The sequence below is a fragment of the Alligator mississippiensis genome, chromosome 3 (assembly GCF_030867095.1).
Source record: "Alligator mississippiensis isolate rAllMis1 chromosome 3, rAllMis1, whole genome shotgun sequence".
NCBI classification, from domain to species: Eukaryota; Metazoa; Chordata; order Crocodylia; family Alligatoridae; genus Alligator; species Alligator mississippiensis.
Window position 1 is genome coordinate 37,270,458 of NC_081826.1, and position 23,128 is coordinate 37,293,585.

The following is a 23,128-nucleotide window of genomic DNA, read 5'->3' on the forward strand; positions in this document are numbered from 1 at the left end:
AATCTGTCTTGGGTTTTTGTCACTGAACTGTAATTCAGTTATGCTGAAATCTCTCCTGTTGGTTGAATAACTGAAAAATTACTTACGGCTTTTCAGCTCTTGATAATCTAGCCTGTTGCAAATGTTTATGGAGAGGAGGGAGTATGCCTCTTAGTCAACAAGATATAGAGCAGGATACCAGGAGAACCTGCATATGTACCCATTCCTCCCCTCTAACTTCCTGTAACCCATCTACTTGTATCTGTTTTCTTTTCTGTAAAACTGGCAGACACTTACCTCACAGGTGGTGATATTTAATGTCTTAATTTTTGTAAAGCACTCGGGGAATCTCATGGGAAAATGTAGAACTGAAAAATATTATCGTTTCCACAAATGTGGCTTTTGCCTGTGGTAATCCATAAGTAATGTGACTGTGGTTAGATCTCCTATATACTGAAACTTTCAGTGAACTAAAAAGTCTGTCAGTTGTTTTGTGCTTGCTGCTGTGCTGGCCACCATAGGTATGTGTTCAATTTTTGCATACTCAGCCTCTTTAATGTTCAGTGACAAACAAGCAATACAGTAGATATGAACTGTAAGTTGAATAATGTATTCATTTAAGAGGAGTTCTTGAAATACTGTTTCTCACAACACACATCTTTCCTTCCAAAATCATCCCCTCCCTTTCCTTTTCCCCCCACAATTTGGGGTGCATGTATTAAGCAGGGAAGCTGCTTCCTTTGCTAGAAAAGAAGCATGCCCAGAGAAGCTGCATGCTGTGCAGCTGCCAAGATGGCAAAATCCTGTGTTAACCTGTAGCTTGTACCTGAAGGAGCAAGTGAGCTTGCTCATCAAGTATCTTAATGAAGCTTGTGATGTAGAAATAACTTTGTTTACAGGCGCTCATATAAAGAACTGTTTACAGTAAAGAAGTATCAGTCTGTTGCTGTCCTTGTAAGGGTCTGGGGCCTAAACTTGTGTGATGTAGAGTAAGTTCTCTTGGAGACAGTGTTCAGGAAATATGGCACCCCAGAAGACCGTCTGGGTGAGGCAGCTGGCACCAGAAACTTCCTGAGTACTGTTTCCAGAACTTGGTCACAGTCATCCATGAGATGACACTGAAAAAATATTTCTATGTTATGTCTTATAAAAACAAGGTGCATGTTTATTTGGGGATGTATGCAAGTAAATAGGGGAGTAGGTTGCTACCAAGAGCCAACATAACGCATGGCAACAAAAGTAATGTAAGCAATGGCTGGAGCTGGTTGACTTTTTAGGGGCAAATAGTAAATTAGCTGAGGAAATAGTTTTAGGTAGGCTGAAATTTGCAAAGTTGAGGTGAATTTGCAGAACTGTGTGGCTGAAAACTTGCAAAGTTTAATTCTACATTTTAAAAATGAAAGGTTTTCACTTTTAACTTTAAAATGGCATTTAACTTAAACATTGACCTAAGTTTTAAGAAAGTACAAATGATATACCTTTGAAACAAAAAAACTAGTTTCAGGTCAGATGAAATATTTTGTGTTGAAGTGAAACAATTGTATCATCATTTGTGAGGGGGGGAAAAAAATCCCATTTTGGGTTGACCCAAACTATATATTTTATGTTCCCTCCCCCTTTTTTACTACTGAACTGAAAAAATCACCTCATTATAGCAATGATTTATGTTTGGACTGGATTATAAGTGATCTATCAAACCATTCAGGGAATTGCTGTCAGGTGGGTTTCTTGTTTAGTTTTGCTACTTCAGTGGGAAGGGTTGAGAAGTGGTGTGGAAGGTGTGGGGGGAGAGATTTCAATTCTTATAGTGAAGTTAATGTTCTCTGCTACAAAAAAACTCTATCAACTATATTTCAGTAAACAGAAGTTTCTGAAAATTTCACTCCCAAAATCACTAATCTTAAAATCTGTCCATAAAAGATTGATGTTCATCTCTTCTCAGAAGAAATGGGTGGTTGCTTTAGCCATTGTTTTAGAGGGAACCTTTCCTTTTTCATGTCCTTGTGAAGAGGTATTTAGCAGAATTCACAGATTGTGTTGGAATCTGACAGACCACCCACAGTATTAGGCTGGGAGTGCAAAATGCAATTATCTTTTAACACTTTATATAATCATTTTTATAGGCAGGCTTAGGGACTACTGTGCTAGCTTTACTCCAGCTACATGTTAAATAGCAGTGCCTAATGCTTTGCTGCTATGTATATTAAAATGTATACTAGATTATGAACAGAACACCCATGAACCTATAATCTGCCTCTGGGTGGCTGGGAGAAATGTCCTGTTTTGCTTTCTGCTTTTTCATTTGCTTCTGTCAGAGAATGTTGGCTCACTTAAAAGCACTGGAACTGAAAATCCTTGGAACTGAAGTCATTTAGCCCCAGAACAGGAATTGCAGTAGTGGTACAAGGTTTGCTGCACTGTTAACTGCTAATTTCTGACATTTGTGGGAGGATGGGCAAGGACAACTCTACCTATGGGATGAAAGTGTAGGTCATTTGCCATATCCATTCAGTGCTTAGTTCCTTTTCATTTGAAGCATGTGTTCATATACCATCAGTCTTGGTCCCTATAGTGGCACTGGGCTAGCTAGCCTTGTGTACTGTATAAGCTGCAGTATTAGACTGAAAAAATGTATACATTACACGTGTAAATTGTCTTTTTTACAATCCAACAAGATTTCCATGTATCAGTGTTAGAAGCATCATATATGATACATAAAATATGGCTTGCAGAGGTTAACATTTTCAAGGTATTGCCTACATAGAAAACACCCAACTACACTATTATCAACACTTATTTTTCATGGTACACTTAGGAGAGATGTACCACAATGTTTAAGATAGTAGGTGGTGCATTGGCATGTTCCATTAAGTTGCTCTTACACTCTGGAAAGTGAGCACAAGCAAGTAGCTTATTGTCAGGGTTAATAAGGAGTCTGTGAGTCTTGCTTTAAGTGTTGTTCTCAAAATGTGGGTCACAGACCTTGTTCTTTATGGGGCCCAAGAAGAAACCTTTGGAAAGTTAGGTGGTGAGGAACTGGGGCTCAGAGGGAGAATTTACCCAGGGAAGGGTCTGTTATGAAGAAGATAACCTCACAGATATTGGCTTAACCACTTAAGTCATTTGCAGAAAAAGCTAACAGCTGTCTTCAGTAGCTGGGCAAAGTAATATGCATGATATACTATTATCCATTTGACCCATTTACTTCCAGCTGCAAAACACCAGCCTCACTCTCCTAGTAGATAGATGCTTGTTAGATTCCTGCAGTATGTGAAGTAGAGGAGCTTAGGGGCACATGGTTTCAGTCAGAAAACTTATTTTGACTTGAACAGGGAGAAAGTGGTTCCACATTTCAGAATAGGTGTATCCTCTAGTGCTGCACTGCCACTTCTGCTGCTCTTGTGTACACGTCAGTCACATGACACATGCTTGAGGTGGTGAAGATTTCTATTACCTGGCACTGGAGAGGCAGGTCAGGAGCATTTTGGCAGCAGTGAGATTGGGAAGCATTTTCTGGCTATTTTCTATCTTGTTCTCCTGCATTGACCCTCCCCCCTGCTTCCAAGATCATCTCTTGTACCTTTAAAGATTAGTTTAGGCTCAACCCTGTTGACTCAGCTCCCTAGATTGTTTATAAGCTTTAAACTAACATTGCTGGTTGGTTGTTTTTCTCATTGCTGTATCTTATGTTTGAGTGTGCGTGGCAGCCTGGACTTTACCCAGTCATTTTATTCAGTGTTTGAACTTTGGGTCTGCCTGGTTCATGGTCATTTTGGCTAGTTAGAAATGTTACTCGGCACCTTTTCTGTATCATGGTGACTATATTCTGGCCACATATATCTTTGCAAGGCCTTTGATACTGTTTCTCATGAAATTCTCTCAACCAAGGAGGGTACGGGCCTAGACCAGGCTACAGTGAGGTGGGTTGGCAACTGGCTCAGTGACCAACCCCAGTGAGTTGTAATTGATGGGGTGGCCTCACCCTGGAGGGCTGTCGCCAGTGGTGTCCCCCAATGCTTGGGCCTGTGCTCGTTAACATTTTTATCAATGACCTAGATGAGGGAGTGGAAAGCATAATGATTGAGTTTGTGGATGACACCAAGCTGTGGGGACATGCGGGCACATCTGAAGACAGGGCAAGGCTCCACGACAACCTTGGCAGGCTGGTCCTATGGGCTGAATGCAATCGGATGAGGTTCAATAGGGACAAGTACCAGCTCCTTCATATGGTGAAGGTTCTTCCTACCTGGATCTATACGATGGGTGGTGGCCCACTGGCTGGCACGGCATCCGAAAGGGACCTGGGGGTGACAATTGACCAGAAGCTGAATGAGCCATAAGTGCGATCAAGTGGCCAACAGAGCAAATAGAACTCTGGCGTGCATCAGCTGATGTGTTGCCGGTAGATCCAGAGGGGGGCTCCTCCCCCTCTACTTGGCATTGGTAAGACCACAGCTGGAGTACTGTCTAGTTCTGGGCACCACACTTCAAGATGGATATGGATAAGCTCAAAAGGGTGCAGAGAAGGGCCACCTGCAGGATCATGGGCCTGGGGAGGGGGCGGGGGATAGGCCCTATGAGGAGAGACTGAGATTTGGGTTTGTTCAGTCTGAGTAAAAGAAGACTGAGGGGTGACTTCATAGCCGCCTACAAGTATGTCAGGGGTGAACACTAGGATCTAGGGGGTGGAACTATTCAGAAAGGGAGTCCTTGGGAAGACACGGTCCAATAAGCACAAGCTAGTCAAGGAAAACTTTTGGCTAGACATAAGGAAAAACTATTTTCTGTCCGGGTAACTAGAATCTGGAACAGACTTCCAGCAGAGGTGGTGCAGTCACCATCCCTGCTGGTGTTCAAAAGGAGGCTGGACAACCACCTTGTTGAGCTCATTTGAGTCCAATTACCTCCCGCTCGTGGCAGGGGACCTGACTTGCTCTTACAGGTCCCTTCTGGTCCTTCTATTCTATGATTCTATCTGTTGAGAGATGGGGGAGGATTTGTATTAACACATTTGTGCTGGTATAAAAACATTGTGCACTGGCATAATTTCAGCAAAGGCTCTTGATGCAAGTTGCAATTTATACCAGAGCAGCATATTCATGTGAGGGGTTCAAATTGGGTCTGCATAAAACCTGACTGTAGGCAAGCCCAAATTGAAAAGGCAGGGAAAATGTACAGCTTATAGAAGCAAATATTCTGTACCTTCTTACAGATATGCTACATATGCTCTTATGGCTGCATTGGTTCAGGAAGAAGTCAGGTAACAGAACTACTTGTACCATCTTCCAGTTGTTCTCTAAAGGAATGCTCCATCTCCTCTGCCCTCACAGCCACAGACCAGCTCTTAAGCCATAAGAGCTCCCTTCTGCTATATGCATGTCTAGCGTATCTATGACTGCTGTGCTTAATTGCTCTGAAGTAGGGGTGTCAAGGCTGCAGCACAGGCTGGATTCAGCCTATGGAATTGCATCATCTGGCCCCTCCTGCAGGCCCTGGGTCTTGATTTGACCTAGGCTGCCTCCTTGCACAGGGTGCAGGACCCATAGCACATCTCTACATGGGCCCAGTCTGCAACCCCTGGCAGCATGTGGGGTCCACATGTCCTAGATGGGCTGGGGTGGGTGCTGTGTGCACTGGATCTGGCCCCAGGGAGAGGTGGAAATCTGTGAGCCTATGCTTCTGGCCTTCTGCCCTTGGGTCCAGATGAGTTTGATACCCCTGCTGCAAATGCAGTTACAGGACAGTGTCTTTGTCTCTTAAATTTCTGCTGAGGCAAAATCAGTGCAGATTTCATGCAGCTACATAGCCACCGAGGAACTCTGGGTGCTGCTCAGAAGCAGCTTAGACATCCTTTCGGGCTCTCGGTTGGAAAAAGCCCAGGTCTTGGAGCTCGACCTGTGCTTGCGTGCACACAGCAGGTCCCGTGTAAGGGACAGGAAAGGAGGGCAGCTTTCAAACGTGAGACGTGGCAGTCTCTCAGAGCAATGGCCCATACCGACCCGAGCCGCGGCAGACCTAGGTCCTAGAGGGGGAGCATCCAGCCAGAGGCGCTCCAGCACGCCTGCTGAAGCCCTGCCCCGTGGGCCGAGGCTGGCCCGTGCCGCGCTCTCCAGCGACCGGGAACCAGGGCAGCGGGGAGCAGCGGCAATTAATGCTGCCGCACTGCCGAGGGCCCTGGGGCAGGTTGGGGTGGGGGCAGGTCGCCCCGCGCAGGGCCAGGTCCCCTCCCCTCTCACAGCCTGGTGGGCGCGGGGCCAAGTGCTACCACGTGGCTGCCTTGGGGCCCGCGTGTCCCGGGCACTGCCCCCCCGCTACTCGACGCGCTCCCTGGCATCGGCCGTGAAGGCGGCGCGCGTGGCAGCGGTGCAGCCTACTCTGTCCTGCCGGGCTCAGCCTGGCGCGGGACCGCCCCCGCCCCGGGGCCCGGAGCCGGCTGGGGGCGGGGCTGCGCCGCGCCAGGCACAAGCGCGAGCTGGCTCCCAAGCCCCACCCTCGGCGCATGCGCTCTCGAGCCGCCGGAGGCATGCGCCTCCTGGGGCGGGGCGCGGGGCAGGCTGGGAGCGGGGCGCGACGGGGCGGGGCCGGCTCCGACCCAAGGCGGCTCCGTGCTATGGGCTCGCACTGCGGCCCCGCGCCGCTGCCGGGAGCCGAGGGGCCCGACGGGGTGAGCGCGCGCGGGGGGGTCGGGCCGCGTCCTGGAGGGGGGCGGCAAGGGGCCTCCCGAGGTCGGGCTGGGGAGCAGAGCTCCGCGGGGCAGCGGCTCTGAGCCGCCCGCTGTCCAGGCCGCCGCGCGGGGAGCGCCCTCACGGGGGGCCCGGCCGGCCCCGAAACCGCGGGCGGGCGGGCGGGCTCGGGCGCACGGCTTGGGTCGTTGGGGGGGGGGGAGCCGGGGTAATAGCCCGGTTTTGCACAACAAGGGATTCACTGGCGCTCTGATCCGTAGATACCGTTTCCTCGTCGCCTTCCCCGGCCCCTTGCACGGCTACGTCAGCAGGTAGAAACATCCGAGTCGCCGCAGCGATTAAGGGATTAAGAAGAGACCGGGGCGGGCACCCTCATGGTGGCAGATTGCTGTCGTCCATTCATAGACAGTCGGGCTGGAAGGGACCTCGCGAGATCATCGGATCCAGCCCCCTGTGCCAGGGGCAGGAAGTCAGCTGGGGTCAAAGGATCCCAGCATGATGAGAAGCACCCAAGTGTTTCTTAAAAGTGTCCAGAACAGGTGCTTGCACCACTTTTGGGGGCTCAGACAGTGAAGTTTTTCCTCATGTCCAGCCTAAAATGGTCTTCCAGCAGTTTGTGACCTCCTTGTCCCTTGGGGTGCCCTGGTGAACAGACGTTCTCCCAGATCCCTTATGTACTTATAGGCTGCCACCAAGTCCCTCCTGAGCCTTTGCTTCTCCAGGTTGAAGAGTCCCATGCCTCTTGGCCTCTTCTCATAAGGCCTGACATTCTTGTCTTCTGGATTCAAGCTTTTCCATGGCTCCCAGAGGTAGATTGCCCTCCCAGCTCTGGGCTTATACAGTGCAAACTCAGCCCTTTTTGGGTCATACGGTTCATTTAATTCCCTTCTGAGTCATCTGCATCTCGTCTTTCCTTAAAGCAGCAGGAGCCCCAAGCTCCCTACGTACAGATAAATGTTTAATGTACAAAATATTACCATAAAAGTTCAGAGTAGTCGCTATATACGAATTACATGATTATGCAGAGTAAAATAATCAAAGGTTTTTCATGTACACTGTGCTCATCTACAAGATGGAAAATAATTCTGGAAAACACTAATTGGGCACTGGGTGCTTTTACACATGCAATGAGGCTGCTCCAACGCATTGTAATTACAGCACCTTGGATGAGGAAACACCTTGAGGGGAGGGAACTCCAAGAAATTCTCCCCCCAGGACACAGTGGGTACTGGGCTGTTTTTGCATGTTGATGTAGCCCTGCAAGGTGCCTGGGGAAGGAGTTGAGGAATGGTATATGTGGATCAGGGCTCCAGTGAATCCCTTGTGCAAAACCAGATTTATTTGCATGCTGACCAGGGGCACCTTGTAAACACCTCTGAGGACCAGCAAATGGGAACCAGCGCAAATAGGATAGGTTCTAATGTAAGGAGAATCAAACTAAAGTTGTGGTCCTCTGGTGTTTTAGCCCAACTAAATTGTTTTCTTCAATCAGTATTTCTCATAGAAATGTATCGATTTACACTGGAAAACAATAGGATTTTGTCAAGCAGAGCTAAGTATTTTATAAGGAAGGGTATTAGACGGAAAGAAATTAGGCTAAAAAAAACTCCAATTGAAAGTAATCAGGAGGGATACCTTTTTTACAGATTTCTAAATGAACCAAGATGAGATATCAAAGCCATTGTTCTCGTTTATGTGCATAGCTTTTAGCCTGATTTGTTTTATGCACTTAATTATTTTAGAACTTTTGGTTTTATCCCTTCTACATTGCATAAGACAAAATGAGTGCCAAAGCATACCAAGTGCACTCCAAGCTAGTGGTTTACAAATGGGGTGTTAGTGCATTCAGAAAAGTTAGAGGGGAACCTTGAGTGTGTAACGGTTGAGAAGCCCTTGTTCTGTGCCGGGGTCTGCAGCCTTTCTCCTGCTCTAGGTGTGCCAAACCTTCCTATTAAGCTATTAAAAATGTCTTTGAATTTTTTGAGGAGTTTTTGCCTTGTCATTGAATTATACATAAAATCTTAGTGTGTTGATTAAACAATCGTCCTAGACCATTTTCTCCTGAATTTCTTTTCATTCTATATCTGCTGCTACAATAAACATGTCTGTTGTTCTGTGGTACTGGTGTCTGTGAGATTTGATTTTTTTTTTTTTTTTTTCAGGGAAAAAATATTAAGTTTCATGTATGGATACAATTGGGTATATAGTCTAGTTGTTGGTGTCTTCCAGCTCCCATTCCTAAGCTTTTTCTTCCCACTCGCATACATTTAATCTGGAAATATATTGATGCTTATGTTGATTGGGGCATCCTTCTGCAGCTGTTCTCAAGTACACTGGAAACTGAGGCCTCTAGAGCAGCTGGAGCGGGACACTCTGACATGGTCTCAGTATTGCATTTCTGGGTTTGGATGACCTGAGGTGGAACACACACATGTCTGCAGTCCACTAACTCCTCTTTGGAGTGGCCTGGACATGCAGCACTCCCAGAAGGCAGTTGGGTCCAAGAGCTCTGCAGGGGTGTGTGACTAGGCAGAGGATGGGTGGGGGTGACTGCTGCAGTGTCTGTGACTCCAGATGTATGAATTTCCCAGGTCTTGGTATAAGAAGGGCTATATATGGCAGCATTTAAAGCAAGGTGAAACCTGGTCAAGGGAACCCGAACCCAAGACTGGTGGAGGGACATACAGATGGATGAACCCAAATGTGAGGCAGTGCACTGTGGTATGGCAATGGGAGGACCACTAAACGTGGAGCAATTAGGAGTGTATCGGCACAGGCTTAAAGCAAACAAATCCCTGCAAAGTACTGCTTTTTTTACGAATAGGAGTATTTATTGCATCTGAGATGCCAAATTAATTCATTTTGAACAGCTTGTGCATAGACACATGATCTGTAATGTGGAGAAATTCTGAAGGAAATCTTGTATGATGTTCTGGAGTTGAACCGCAAGTAGCTGTGCTAGACGCAGGTTGGTAGTTGGGATGAAGTGACTTTGCACGTGTCCATGCATGTTGTGTTCGCTGCGGTACATCTGAGCTGGGTGCAAGTGAGTGCAGTTTCCCCAGAGACAGACTTTCTCTTTTGCACTGAACCACAGACATTTCCTGACAATGTTGCACCTGGTAGGGGGAAAATGTCTTTAAATTATGCTAGATAGGGCCACACAGAGAGAGGCAGATCATCAAGCTTGGGCATCAAAAAGATGGAGGGAAAGGGAAGGAAGGTAAAGATCACGTGGCTATTCTTATTAGGCATATGTACATCTTGATACAATACAAAGGAGTATTTTTAAATCTGTAACCTCTCTGGAAAAAAGTAGCAAAAGTAAGTTAATATTTGAGGAATAATGGGAAATAGTATCTTTAAATGATATGATGCTTTTCCTGCAGAGTTCCTCTTCAAACACTATTGAAAATGGTTTTAAAGTAAGTGAAGAGCCTCTTCTTCGAAAAAATCCTCGTCGATTTGTCATCTTCCCTATCCAGTACCCTGATATATGGAAAATGTATAAACAGGCACAAGCATCCTTCTGGACAGCAGAAGAGGTGAGTGATACAGCTCAGTGAGAAGGAACAATATATTTGTTCCAGGCTGTGGTACCAACAGATTGTCTGTGACCTCAGAGGCATCGCTAGGATTTTTTGGGCCTTCATTCACTTGTAAAATGCTTTGAGCACTATGGATGAAAATGTTCTTTTTAAGTGCTACTTGTGTGTTTGTTTTGAGGCAGACAAAAGTAATCAGTTACTGTTGTTATAATAGATACTTACTATGAATTGCATTAAGTATTCCTTCCTGCATAATAGAGTTATGTATGTGACTTTTAATTAAATCTTAGAAGTTAAGATAGTTAAATTTTACTGAAGGTGCTTGATATAGACAACCCTGGCAATGTGGTCTTTTCCAACTACAAGCCAAAGGGTACAGCAGTACACACTTCTCAGCTCTCCCCTTTTCTAGAGCCCCAGGCCTCCCTTATAGGGTGAGTGACCTGTTCAGACACTGTGCTCTTTTAATCTTTGATGCAAGTCTTATTATCTGTAGCCCATTTTTATTGGTGGCTCTTGTGATTTAGGTCTGATTGTTGGGAAATGGATCAAAATATCTATTTGCTTCAATTGCCAGCTCTGGAAAAATTGAATTTCAGTTTCTACTTGCATGCAACCCAGCTTTCTATTCTTTATATTTCTACTTCTGTGGGTTCAGATTTAGACCCTGAATTGCATTTGAGCTTAAGACCAAAGGTGAAAAGGCCTTGTGTCACACTTTTACTTCCATGTCTCGCTGTCTTTAGCTCCTGTAGGTACACAGGAGACTTGCTGAAATGAATTGGGGAATCTAACTGCAAACTCCCCCCACCCCCCAGTTTCTTATTGCTTTCACATCTGGCCTTACTTAACTGCCACTGTAATTTAAAAGCAAAAAGCCCGCCCATGTGAAGGAAGCTGTGGTTTTCTACCCTAGTCAGAATTTGCAGTCTGAGAGGAGGGCAGGCACACAATAATACCTGTATGGTAGAAAATAAACATCACAAATTAAAAAAAAAAGCCACCTGGGAACTTGACTGTATTCTAGGTTACAAACTTCTTACAAAAAATGTTGCTTATTGCAAGTATAGTTTAAAGATGCATTGAAACGAGCTCTGGTTATTGGCATCTATTCAGGCTTTGAAATCCTGATGCTTTAGTACAGTGGGTGGGTGGGCGGGGGCGGGCGGGCGCATGTGTGCAGGCATTTATTTTCAGCTAAATGTGTATTAGCAATTTCAGACTAAAGGATTACAGCAATTGCCAGTGGGATCACAAATCTCACAGTCTCTAACTCCCCTAAGCCTGCAATTTCCCTGTGTTGCCCAAAGTAACAGGAAGACAAAGCTGTATTGTGCCACAGCTGTTCTGCTGTGACTGTTGCCATATCTGCAGTTGCCCTGCAGTGAGAGCCAAACAGGGAGAAATTGCCCCAGTATAACGTTCTTATTTGCCAGGGTAATTGCAGGAACTTACCACTAAGCAGCTGAGGAGCATTGAGTCCCTGTCCTCTGTTATTTGGAGGCATGTAAACAGTTTCTGTATTCCTACGTCTGCTTCTATTCCATAAGGGAAGATGAGCATGGGCAACTTAACCCTGCTTCACCTATGGGTAGGTAGTCGCAGTTTAGCTCTCACTGTGGTGTAACAGTAAGCAGACAAGTAATCAACCCAGAAAATCCGCAGGTCAGTTATGGTATGCAAACACCAGCGATTGTTTACATGGGGTTACATGAAATAATTTTTAGGGTGAATGGAGATAAAGCTGGACAAAGTGTGGGAACTCCAGAGATAGTGTTTTATTTGTATAGTAGGAGTTGGCAATTTCTGGCCTTTGGGCTGGATCTGACCCACAGAGCAAGGACTCTGATGCTGCAGTAAGACATGCCAGACAGGTCCTAGTACCTACCTTTCTTGGACCCAAACTAGGTCATTCCAGCCCCTTGCTGCTGGAAAATATTGCCAGTTCCTATTCTATCGCATTTTCATCCTGAGGTGCTTCATAAACAGATGAAATTTGCTATGTAAAAGCAAATTAAGTTCTAGTTTTATCTAGTAATATCTTTGTAGACATATTAGCCCTAGTGTTCATGCTGTGACTCTAAGTCTCTGCCAGATGTTAAACTCAAGCCATGATTAACAGTAAATCACATCTTATGTAGTAACCTGACCACATGTTCATGCAGTTACTGGTACAATAAAACAGGAATGAGCCACGATGTTATTAAATAAAATGCATAACTTTGTGGCTGGTTCCCATCGTGCCTTAAATTGTACATGTAGCCAGACAGATTAGCTGTTTGCGGCTCCCAGCCTGACGAGTGCCTTTGAGCCCTCGACTGGCTTGTTCTGCTGGTTTACTCTGCTTGTAATCATCTGACTGGCTCGCTACTTGCTGACACAGGAGGATTTTGAGATTATAATCCAAGACTCCCTCTCCTCCAGCAATATGGTGTGATTTGGATTTTATCCCCAGTCATGCCTCCTGTAGCATGGCAGGAAGCATGGTTGTTGGAATCACAGATCAGATCCCCTCACATCTTTAACTGAATGTCTGCCAGGGGCCTAAATGAGGAGCAGTATCCTCAAACCTGCAGCAGAGGCAATTTAGGTTGGTGATCAGGAAGAACCTTCTGACTGTGATGGTGGTCGAACATTGGGACAGGCTACTGAGAGAAGCTGTAGAATCTCTATCCTTGGAAATTTTCAAGAGCAAGCTAGACGGACACTTAGCTGGGATGGTTTAGTCAGGGACAGTCTTTCCTTGAGTAGGGAGCTGGACTAGCCTCATGAAGTTGTTTCAAGACTTACTTTCCTATTATCCTGTATTTTTTTAAGATTGCAGAAGATAGGCTTTTGTGCATGAAGAAAACAATTCTAGTTAAAAATTAAAATCACTTCATGTTACAGTGGCAGAGGCCATTGGACTGCATAGTTACTATGTACTTGATTTAAGTTAATTACAAATGTAAACAACATCTCTGAATGTTTGGAGGGTTGGTCTGCAATTACACTTGCACCATTTCTTCCTTTTTTATTTTCATAGATTTCATTGATTTCATAGACATTCGGGCTGGAAGGGACCCCGGAGGATCATCGAGTCCAGCCCCCTGCCCAGGGGCAGGAAGTCAGCAGGGATCATAGGATCCCAGCAAAATAAATATCTAAAAGTGTCTTGAAGGCATTCAAAGTAGGTGCTTGAACCACCCCCGGCAGCAGTCTATTCCAGACCTCGGGGGCTCGGACAGTAAAGAAGTTCTTCCTTGTGTCCAGCCTGAAACAGTCACGGATAAGTTTGTGACCATTTGATCTTGTCATCCCTTGGGGCGCTCTGGTGAACAGACATTCCCCCAGATCCTGGTGAACACCCCTAATAAACTTAGGTGGCCAGATCACCCCTGAGCCTGCGCTTTTCCAGGCTGAAGAGCCCCATGGCTCTCGGCCTCTCATCATAAGGTCTGTTTTCCTGACCTCTGATCATATGCGTGGCTCTCCTCTGGACTCTCTCAAGCTTCTCCACATCCTTTTTGAATTGTGGAGCTCAAAACTGGACGCAGTACTCCAGCTGCAGCCTCACCAAGGCCAAGTACAACGGGAGAATGACGTCCCGGGATTTGCTTGAGAAGCATCTATGGATGCAAGCCAGCGTTTTGCTCGCTTTACTAGCCGCAGCATCACCTTGAAGGCTCATGTTCATCTTGTGGTCAATCATGACCCCCAAGTCCCTTTCATCTGTAGTGCTAACCATAGTAGCACTGCCGAGCCTGTAAGGATGCTGCAGGTTTTTCCTCCCAAGGTGGAGAACCTTGCATTTTTTAGTGTTAAACACCATCAGGTTCTTCATGAGCCTGTCACAATCTTCCTGGATCACCCTCCTGTCCTCAGGTGTGGATGCTTTACCCCAGAGTTTGGTGTTGTTGGCAAACTTGGCCAGCCCGCTTCTGACACCAATGTCTACATCATTGATGAAGATGTTAAAAAGTAAAGGCCCTAGGATAGAGCCATGAAGGGACCCCACTGGTCACTGGGCACCACGACAATTGACTTCCATCACCTCACCACCCTCTGGGTCCTACCGTGGAGCCAGTTCCCGAGCCAGTGGATCGTGGTGAGGTCGAGACCGCAGTTAGCCAGTTTTGCCAAGAATTGATCTTGGGATACCAGATTGAAGGCTTTTTTTAAGTCAAGATATATGACATCAATCTCTTCCCCCTTGTCCAGGTGATAGGTCACCTGCTCATAAAAGGAAATGAGGTTGGTCAGGCAAAACCTACCCGCAACAAACCCGTGCTGGGTATCCCTCAGGATATTGCTGTCAGCTAGCTTGTATAGGATGGCCTCTTTGATAATCTTTTCCAAGACCTTCCCCAGGATAGGGTCAGGCTGATGGGTCTGTAGTTTGCCAGATCCACTTTCCTCCCTTTTCTGAAGATAGGCACCACATTGGCCTTCTTCCAGTCATCAGGCACTTCACCAGAGCACCAGGAGTTCTCAAAGATCTGTGCCAGGGGCTGAGCTATGATGTCTGCCAGCTCTTTGAGTACCCTTTGGTGTAAACGGTCAGGGTCGGCTGACTTGAAGGTATCCAGCCTGTCAAGGTGTTTCTTCACGAGGTCAGCTTTGGTGGATGGTAAGGAATCTCCCTCACCCGGGCCTCCCTGTCCCGCAGGGAGCATCCTATGGGACTGGTAAAAAACTGACACAAAGTACCCATTTTTAGCAAGTTTGCTTTTTCATGGGCATTGCTCGTCAGTTGTCCCATCTGGTTTAGCAGGGGTCCAGTGTTGCCCTTGCTTTTCCTCTGGCTCCCCACATATCTAAAAAAGGACTTTTTATTGTCCTTAATATTTGTAGCTACATACAGATCTGTCGCAGCCTTGGCTTTCCTAGTTTGCTCTCTGCAGGACCAGGCCAGAGCAGAGTATTCCTCCTTGGTGGCAGATCCAGTCCTCCATTCTTTGTAGGTCTTCCTTTTAAGATGCAGGAGGCCCACTAGTTCCCTGGAGAGCCAAGGGGGCTGCTGTGCCCTTTTGCTGCCTTTCCTCCGAGATGGGATAGACTTTGCTTGCATATCCAGGATTGCTTCCTTGAGGAGCAACCACTCGTCCTGAACTCCCTTCCCCTTCAGGTTGTGGCCCTTTAGGGCCTCACTGACAAGCTTCCTGAGCTTGTCAAAGTCAGCTTTCCTGAAGTTGAGGACTTCTGTATTACTGACTGACTTGCCAGCTTTATGCCTATACACAAATGGATGGTAAAGGTGATCAGCTCATGATTGCTGTCACCCAGCTTCACTTCAATCATTGGGTCACTGATTAGGTCATCCCCGGTTGCCAGTACCAGGTCGAGCAGCGCTTTACTTCTCGTTGGCCCATAGACTTCCTGCGTCAGATAGAGGTCCACACACGAGAGAAAGCTTTGCGACCACTCGGATTTGGCTGAGTTGTCCTCCCACGGGATGTCTGAGTAGTTAAAGTCTCCTGTGACAACCATGCACCAGGAGTGTGCGGCCTCAGCCAATTCCCTGGCAAACTCCTGGTCAAGGTCTTGACCCTGGATAGGGGATCTGTAGTAGACTCCCACCATAGTATCCCCTGTGCCGTGTTCCCAGAGGGTCTCGAGGCCACCGTGGGTGCCAGTGTTGGCTTGCAGGGATGCGTAATTTTCCTTGACATAGAGAGCTACACCCACACCCCTTTTGTCCACTCGATCCCTCCTGTACAGAGTATAGCCATCTATACCTGTGGTCCAGTCATAGGTGGAGTCCCACCAGGTTTCCATTATCCCTATGACATAGTTATTTGTGTTTAGCAGGAGGACAAGTTCCTCCTGTTTGTTCCTCAAGCTCCTGGCATTTGTGTATAGGCATGCAAGTCTCCCCTTGGGGGCCCTTGCCTTGCCTACAGTTCATTCCAGGGCTGGGGCAGCGGTGGGCTTCCTTAAGTGCCTTGGCCTGCTGGCTTTGCAAGGGTTGCTCAGCGGGCCAGCAGTGGTGGTAGTCCCCCCATCCCCCGATTTTGGGTTATCATCATCACTAAAAAGGCAATTGTGTTCTAATTCTTTCTTTTTATCCCATAAGGTTGATTTGTCAAAGGACCTTCCTCACTGGAACAAGTTGAAATCGGAAGAAAAATATTTTATTTCACATATCCTGGCATTTTTTGCAGCCAGTGATGGAATTGTAAATGAAAACCTGGTAAGATATCTTTACAGTGGGTCCACTTATAATGTTTTGCCCTTCATCACATTGACTTGCAATAGTTTTCATTTCTCTTTTGCCTTAGTATAATCAAATAACTCTGAATTAATAGTTGCATTGTATCTGTGCCCCATCATCTGATCTTTGCTTGGGTATCTAAGCAACTTGTCCTACTTAGGCCACTGTCTTGATATGATGGTAAGAAGTCTCACATTCAGATCCTCTGTTCTGAACCATGGTCATCTGTGTTTCTCATTTAATCAGTAAAATTGCATGATCTTTCCCTAGCACAGCCTTTTTAAAAGATCAGTGGGGCTCCTGCTACATATTGTGTTAAGGTGAGGGCACCTTGGAATCCTCCAGGTTTATAAGCAAGTGGTATTTACCGTTAAAATGCTGCAGCTGTTTTTCTGATGCTACAACTGCCACTTCTAGCCCTGCTGAACTTCAGGAGAGCATGCCTTAAACCATTATATATATAAGACTGAAAATAACCCATTCTGAACCTTGTGTATGTATAACTTGGGAATATGCACCGGGAATAGATTTTAATATGGTGAGTGTGTGAGTGAGTGACATGCTTTAATTCTGTGTGACAGATATTTCATGGCCTTGTCTGCAATGGAGCTTCTGCTGGCAGGGAAGTTGCTGGAGTATTTGACACCCATGTAGCTTCTGGCAGCTCTCCATACCTGTGCTTCATCAGCTGGGATGGCAGGGTACAAAGTTTACCTCTGGGAAGGCACAGCAGCTGAAGGGACTGTGGCAGGCTGCAGAAGGTCCAGGCATATCTACATGTCTTCTGCTAGCTGCTTGTTGGTATCAGAAGCCTTTTTTGGTCAGAGAGTTAGTGTAACTGCCAGCAGAAAGTTGGGGTCCTGTGGATGTGGATACACTGTGCGACAGCACTCTAGTGTAGCCTAGGCCTGTGAACTGTCATGTGATTAAAACTTGTTGCTGTTTTAGACATTCTGATTTGTTCCTTGGTGCATAACCATACCAGGTGATCGCATTTTATATAAGGACTACAGAGGCAGATTTATTTAATTTTCTTTTCCACTGCTTCCCAAAGAACATCACCACAACCTGCCTACGTATTTGCATACACATGCAATAATTAACTGCACTGTTCCCATTTTTTCTTCAAGGCCAGGGCTTTATTGTTTTCCTCTTAGGCTTAAAATATTCTCTCATCTAGTACTGAGACCCTAACAGGCATTTTTTTTGGTAGGTGGAACGTTTTAGCCAGGAAGTACAGATCCCAGAAGCTCGCTGTTTCTATGGTTTTCAGATTCTCATTGAGAATGTTCACTCAGAGATGTACAGTCTGCTAATAGACACTTACATCAAAGATCCTGAGAAACGGTAATTCTATTAATGTTGTCACAGAGCCACTGAACCTAGTACTTCAATACAAGTTGTGTTGCCCCCGGGCTAGTCATGTACTGTGTGGCAGTATCAGCTAGCCTCTCTTTTGTGCTGACATGACTTTCCCCATGGCCACACGCTTAAACTTTCTGAGCCTATTTTCCTCTTCTGTGGAATTGGGAATAATGATACTTGCCTGCTGACCTCATGGGAATCTCATGAAGGTTAGCTAATGTTTGTCCTGAGTTCTGCATGTGTAGTGTGCAATCTAAATGACATGTTAAAAATTAGTTAGACCTGTTGCTGCTACTGAGTTCTTGTCTCAGTTCAGGGTTGAGCTAAGGTAGATCAGTTCAGTTATTAGTCAGATGTTGCAGTGTAAAGTTATTTGCTAACTGGCTTTACTAAGAAGTTCTGTCATTTCGCTTGCATACAACTAGTTTGTTTCCATTGTTCTTCAAAATGTCCTTTTAAAATGACCGGTAGTGAAGCTGAAGGGGAGTAGCGGGGAGCAGCTGGGACAGCAGTCACCCTGGAGGAGTGCAAAAGCAGCTGCTGTTGCAATCAGCACAGCAGAAACTGACACTGCCTTGTGCATTGACAGCTGCCTTGAGTGCAGATGTATCCTGCTCTGCTGCAGGGAATGTCAGTAGCCATTTATTCCTGAATCGGGATGATAGTATCAGCCTAGTTTAAATCATCATCAAAGTTGGGGGTTTTTAATGTTGGTCTGTGGCTGGGGGCTGATTCAGTGGGGGGTTGGTTATGCATTATTGCACTTGCTGGGTGATTTCTCTCATTGCCTCGGGGAAGCCAATGTCTCCTGGAACTCCCTGGCATCTGGGGAAGGGAGAAGTAGCTACAAAGTCACTTCCAAAGTGACCCTGCACTCTTTTGAGGTATTTAGAACAGTTACTGAAGCTAGGCAGGATCAGGGTATGTGTTCTGGGGAAACTGTGTCCCGTGCCTATTTGGGGCCTGCAAAAATAGGCAGCAGGAGGGTGGGACTCCCTGGTTACCATTTTGCTCATAGAATAACAGGTAACAGTCTGGTGGACAGGGACTGGATTGGTGATCAGGAGACTTGGGTTGTATTTCTGTCTCTGCCACTGACCTACTGCATGGCCTTGTGTAGGTTACTTCTCCTTTCTATGCATCTGCTTCCCCATGTTCCCTTGTGTGTTTAGATATTGTAGTCTTTGAGCTAGGGACTTTCTTTCATTCTCTGTGCACACTGGGTGCCTATACATGAGCAGGGAGGCTGCTCCGATGCTCTGCAATTCCAGCATGTCAGAGGAGACTCAATTAATAGAGCCATTACTGCTCTCCAGCAGCCTCCCTTGTCTCAGGTATCAGCACCCCCATGCTTCAAAATGGTAGAGGAGGCGCTTGATCTAAAGCTCGTTCAGTGAGCTTTAGATAAAGTGCCTCTCCTGCCATTTTGAAGTGCAGGGATGCTGATACATGAAGTGCTCCAGGTGCTTTAATTAAAGCAGCTCTTGGAGCCAGTTTAGTTAAAATGCCCCCTCCATCCCCCCACTCCCAGAACATGTGTATAAATGCCCACTGTGCCTAACATGGTAGCATCCCGATCTTCCTACGTTAGTACAGACCATTGCAAAAGAATCTTCTGATACTTCCTTTTTTTCGATTTTATAGAGAGTTTTTATTTAATGCGATTGAAACAATGCCATGTGTCAAGAAGAAAGCAGATTGGGCTCTGAGATGGATAGCTGACAGAGACTCCACTTTTGGTATGTAGCTTTTAATGAGGCTGTTCCTTTGCATGTGCCTCAAATGAATGAAGGGAAATGATTTATTTATATATGAGCTCTAGCACTTGGATGTGGGGCTAAATTTTCTCAAAACGGGGCAGGGAGTTGTAATGTAATCCATAACCTGAAAAAAAATCAGGCGTGCGTGTGTATCTTAATCCATAAATAGTGAGGGGTAGCAGCATCAGGATCCTAGGTATGAGATCTGACAGGTGCTTGTGGATTGTTTTCAGGTCACCTGAGGAAGAGCACTTTGTGCTCGAAAGCTTGTCTAAAATCTCTCCTGGCCATGGAGTTGATCCAGTAAAAGATATTACCCCCCAAAATATCTGTGCCTAGTGTATATTTCATGGACAGTTGGAGCTGTAACTTTGCACCAATGCTGGTCTTGCTTTTGGTGGTGGGCCAAGAATATCTCTGTGACACCATTAGAAACTGTTAATAAGGTTCCGGTTGTTATTTTGGAGAGGCAGGAAGGGACCCATTTTCTTCACTGCAGGCTGATAGAAGTGCCAGCAGGTAGTGGCACTCTGTTAATGTGTCTTGCTACAGCTCCAGAGTTGAGAGTTTGAGCCTCACATTGGATATATACCTAACTGACCCCACTGTACATGTGTACTTGGTCATTTGGTCTGGGGAGCCAAAGGTGGCTGGATGTGATGCTAGTTAACATAATTTCCTTGTCCTTGTGTGCTGTTGGGTATACAAACCGGTGTGTCTGGCTAGCTTGTTATGGGCTGGCAGGCTTGGTTGAACCATTGACTTTAAACATACTGGAAGCAGGTCTGCTCAGGCAGATGACTGACTGATGTTTGTACCTTATTTGATTGCTACTCTGAGGCTGCTTGCAGATGTTAAATAATCACTTCCCTGGACCTACTGGCAACACATCTACCAATGCAGTCCAGTATGCTGTTAGCTTTCTTTGGAACAGGGGCACACTGCTGGCTCATACTCAGTCTAAGAAGGGTTGGAAGCAATGGACAGAAGCAGGAGGGACATCAAGGGGCCAGGTTATAAGGATTGCAAAGTCTGTACCAGAATCTGGCTGACTTGGAGGAGTAGATAGAGGGGTTCCATCCCCTGATGCCCAGGTACTGAAGTGTGTACTTTGCCAACTGTCAATACACACATCCCTTCAGAAAGGCCACTGGTGTCTCAATGATTCTCAACCAGGGTGCTATGGCATGCTGAGGTGCTGCAGGGCACCATGCAATATTAGCATAGTTAAGTGTGCAAAAACCTACACATGATTCACAAGGTAAACTCAGAGATTTCAAATAGGAACGTAGAGTGCCAAAAACATTCTGATCTGTTGTGGGCTTCCTGAGTTCTTTGCAACAGAAGAATTACTCTGTTATTCTTTCCATTGTCAAGATATGAGTGAAAGTGAAGAGTGGTATTTTCTGAAGGGTACTTTGAGTCTAACGAGAGATGTCTTGAGTCTAAAAAGCTTGAGATCTATGTCACTGCTAAGTGCTTTCAACTCTCCTTGATTGTCTTGCAGTGACACCATAGGATTCAGTGCCTGCACTGCTTTCTTTAGGTAAAGAAACCAGCAAATTTGGGATTCATTTGTCTAGGCTTATTTAGTTTTAGAAAATGTGCTGGAGGGAACTCCATAGTTATGGTGTCACAGGGAAGATGGTTTGAAAGGTCTCTCAAGAGAATGGCTAATAATCCCAGAGTTGAGGTCTCAGCCTCACTTTTATTATGTGCTGTGTGGGGCAAGCCCTTCCCATCTGAGGGTTTTGCACTGATTTTCTTAGCCTTTGTAGCGCACACAGATTATTTTGCTCATTTGGTTGTCTTCGTTGTTAGAACACAAAGAGCAAGCTTCCCCTTGTGGGGCTTTACAGAGAATTTGTACAAGCTTTCTCTTAATACATTTTGGAGCAATACTATGAGAGATGCTACTGGATGTGTACATTTTTGGTTGCAAGTGAATGTTCCCTTGAGATGAATGTGAGGAGGAAAGTATAGGTTGCATACATGAAAGCATTTAATCATGCCACCTTGTTGTGGGGGAGGGGACAAAAAATTAGTATGAAAAGTCAAGGAATAGAATAGTGGTCCTAGACCAAGGGGTGGACGAAATGGCTGGCAGTGTGACTTGTTTCCCAGCAGCCCCTGCCCACATGGCTGAGGCCAGTGTCTGTGGAGACCCCAGCCTCAGCTGCACTGTGATAGTGCAAGGCTGGGGTTGCCATGGAGACCAGCCCCAGCCATGCTGGCAGGGCAGGGCAGAGCAGGGGGCTGCTCCAGAGCTTCTGGGAATTTGCAGAGGGGGCAGCTTGGTCTGGGGCCAGAGCACACTGCACACCCCTCCTGGAGTGCAGACTGCAGATTGTGGCTCTGCCCTGGCTCCTTGCAGCGGTGACAGTGTGGTCCCAAGCTGGGGCAGAGCTGCAATCCATTGCCTGCGTGCCCCTGCCTGGAGCATGCAGGCAGTAGATCACAGCTCTGCCCTGGACCCAGACCAAGCTGACCCCATCAGAAGATCCCAGCTGCTCTGAAGCAGCTCCCTGCCCTGGCCTGCTGTGCTCCTTGCCAGCGTGGCTGGGGTGGTCTCCATGGCAACCCCAGCCTTGCAGTATCACAGCACAGCTGTGGCTGGAGTATCCATAAAGACCAGCCACAGTCATGCAGGCAGGGGCTGCTGGGAAATGGAGTCGCCTGGAGGCCAGATCCGGCCTGTGGGTCAGAATTTGCCCACCCCTGTCCTAGGCTCTCAGTAATCCCATTTTCTTAGATAACTATATTATAAAGAATATCCCATTTTTTGGTGTCTTTCACTCCACTTGAATGCTTAAAATTTTGTACAGGTCTTCCTTCCTCTAAGCTTCTCTCCTTTAAGCCTTTGATAATCTTGTTGTTCTTGGGAGCTCTGTGACCTAGCGATATCATATATGTTGTCTCTGCCTGGCTTCTTAGTTTTCACTGTTGAGAAGAGGAGACTGACTGAAAGGAAGAAGTTTAAAGAACAAGTTTTATTCTGCAGCAGACTTAACCTCAGGCACAAAAATGCAGTGGAACAAATATCATATTTACTCGAATCCAAGATAGGGTTTCCCCCCCTTTTATCGTGGGGGGAAACCCCTTGTCTTGGATTTGAGTACAAGGTGCTGACAGGGGCAGGGAAGTGGGCTGCTGTCAGTTGCAACCACTGGCTACCCCTTGCTGCCTCTACTTCCCCATACCCACAGTTTCTACTTACCCTCCAGATCCAGTGTGGCTCCAGTTCTGCTCTAGTCCACGGTATGGAGCATGGTTGCTTCAGTTCTAGCTTGGCCACATAGCAGCAGAGGAGGTGGCAGTAACTCCATCCCTGTCTCTGGGGCTCAGTTGGAGTTGCTGGCACTGCACCAGCTGCTCTCTGGCCAGGCTGAGACTGGAGTAACCATGTGCTCCATGCCTTGGGCTGGAGCAGAGTCAGTGGTGTGAGGGGATCCAGAGGCTGATTTCCCTACCATCTTCCCACTGTCACTGCTTTCTCCACTGCAGCAGTGTGGAGAGCAAATTTAAGATGACCCTGCAATAATTAGAGTCTATAAATTATAACAAGTTTATAAATTTTCCATGTATAGAATAATAATTGGG

The 23,128-nt window shown here is 46.3% G+C and overlaps 1 protein-coding gene across 1 annotated transcript in view; it reads left to right on the top strand.

The window, feature by feature from the left end:
- The first annotated feature begins 6,526 nt into the window (after positions 1–6,526).
- The window catches only part of RRM2B (ribonucleotide reductase regulatory TP53 inducible subunit M2B), a 30,097-nt gene continuing 13,495 nt past the window's right edge, over positions 6,527–23,128 (top strand). The window contains exons 1-5 of the mRNA XM_006277330.4: positions 6,527–6,643; positions 10,052–10,207; positions 16,266–16,382; positions 17,617–17,750; positions 19,413–19,507. Of these exons, the coding sequence (XP_006277392.2) occupies positions 6,590–6,643; positions 10,052–10,207; positions 16,266–16,382; positions 17,617–17,750; positions 19,413–19,507 (556 nt within the window). The 5' untranslated portion in view covers positions 6,527–6,589. The remainder of the gene's footprint in view (positions 6,644–10,051; positions 10,208–16,265; positions 16,383–17,616; positions 17,751–19,412; positions 19,508–23,128) is intronic.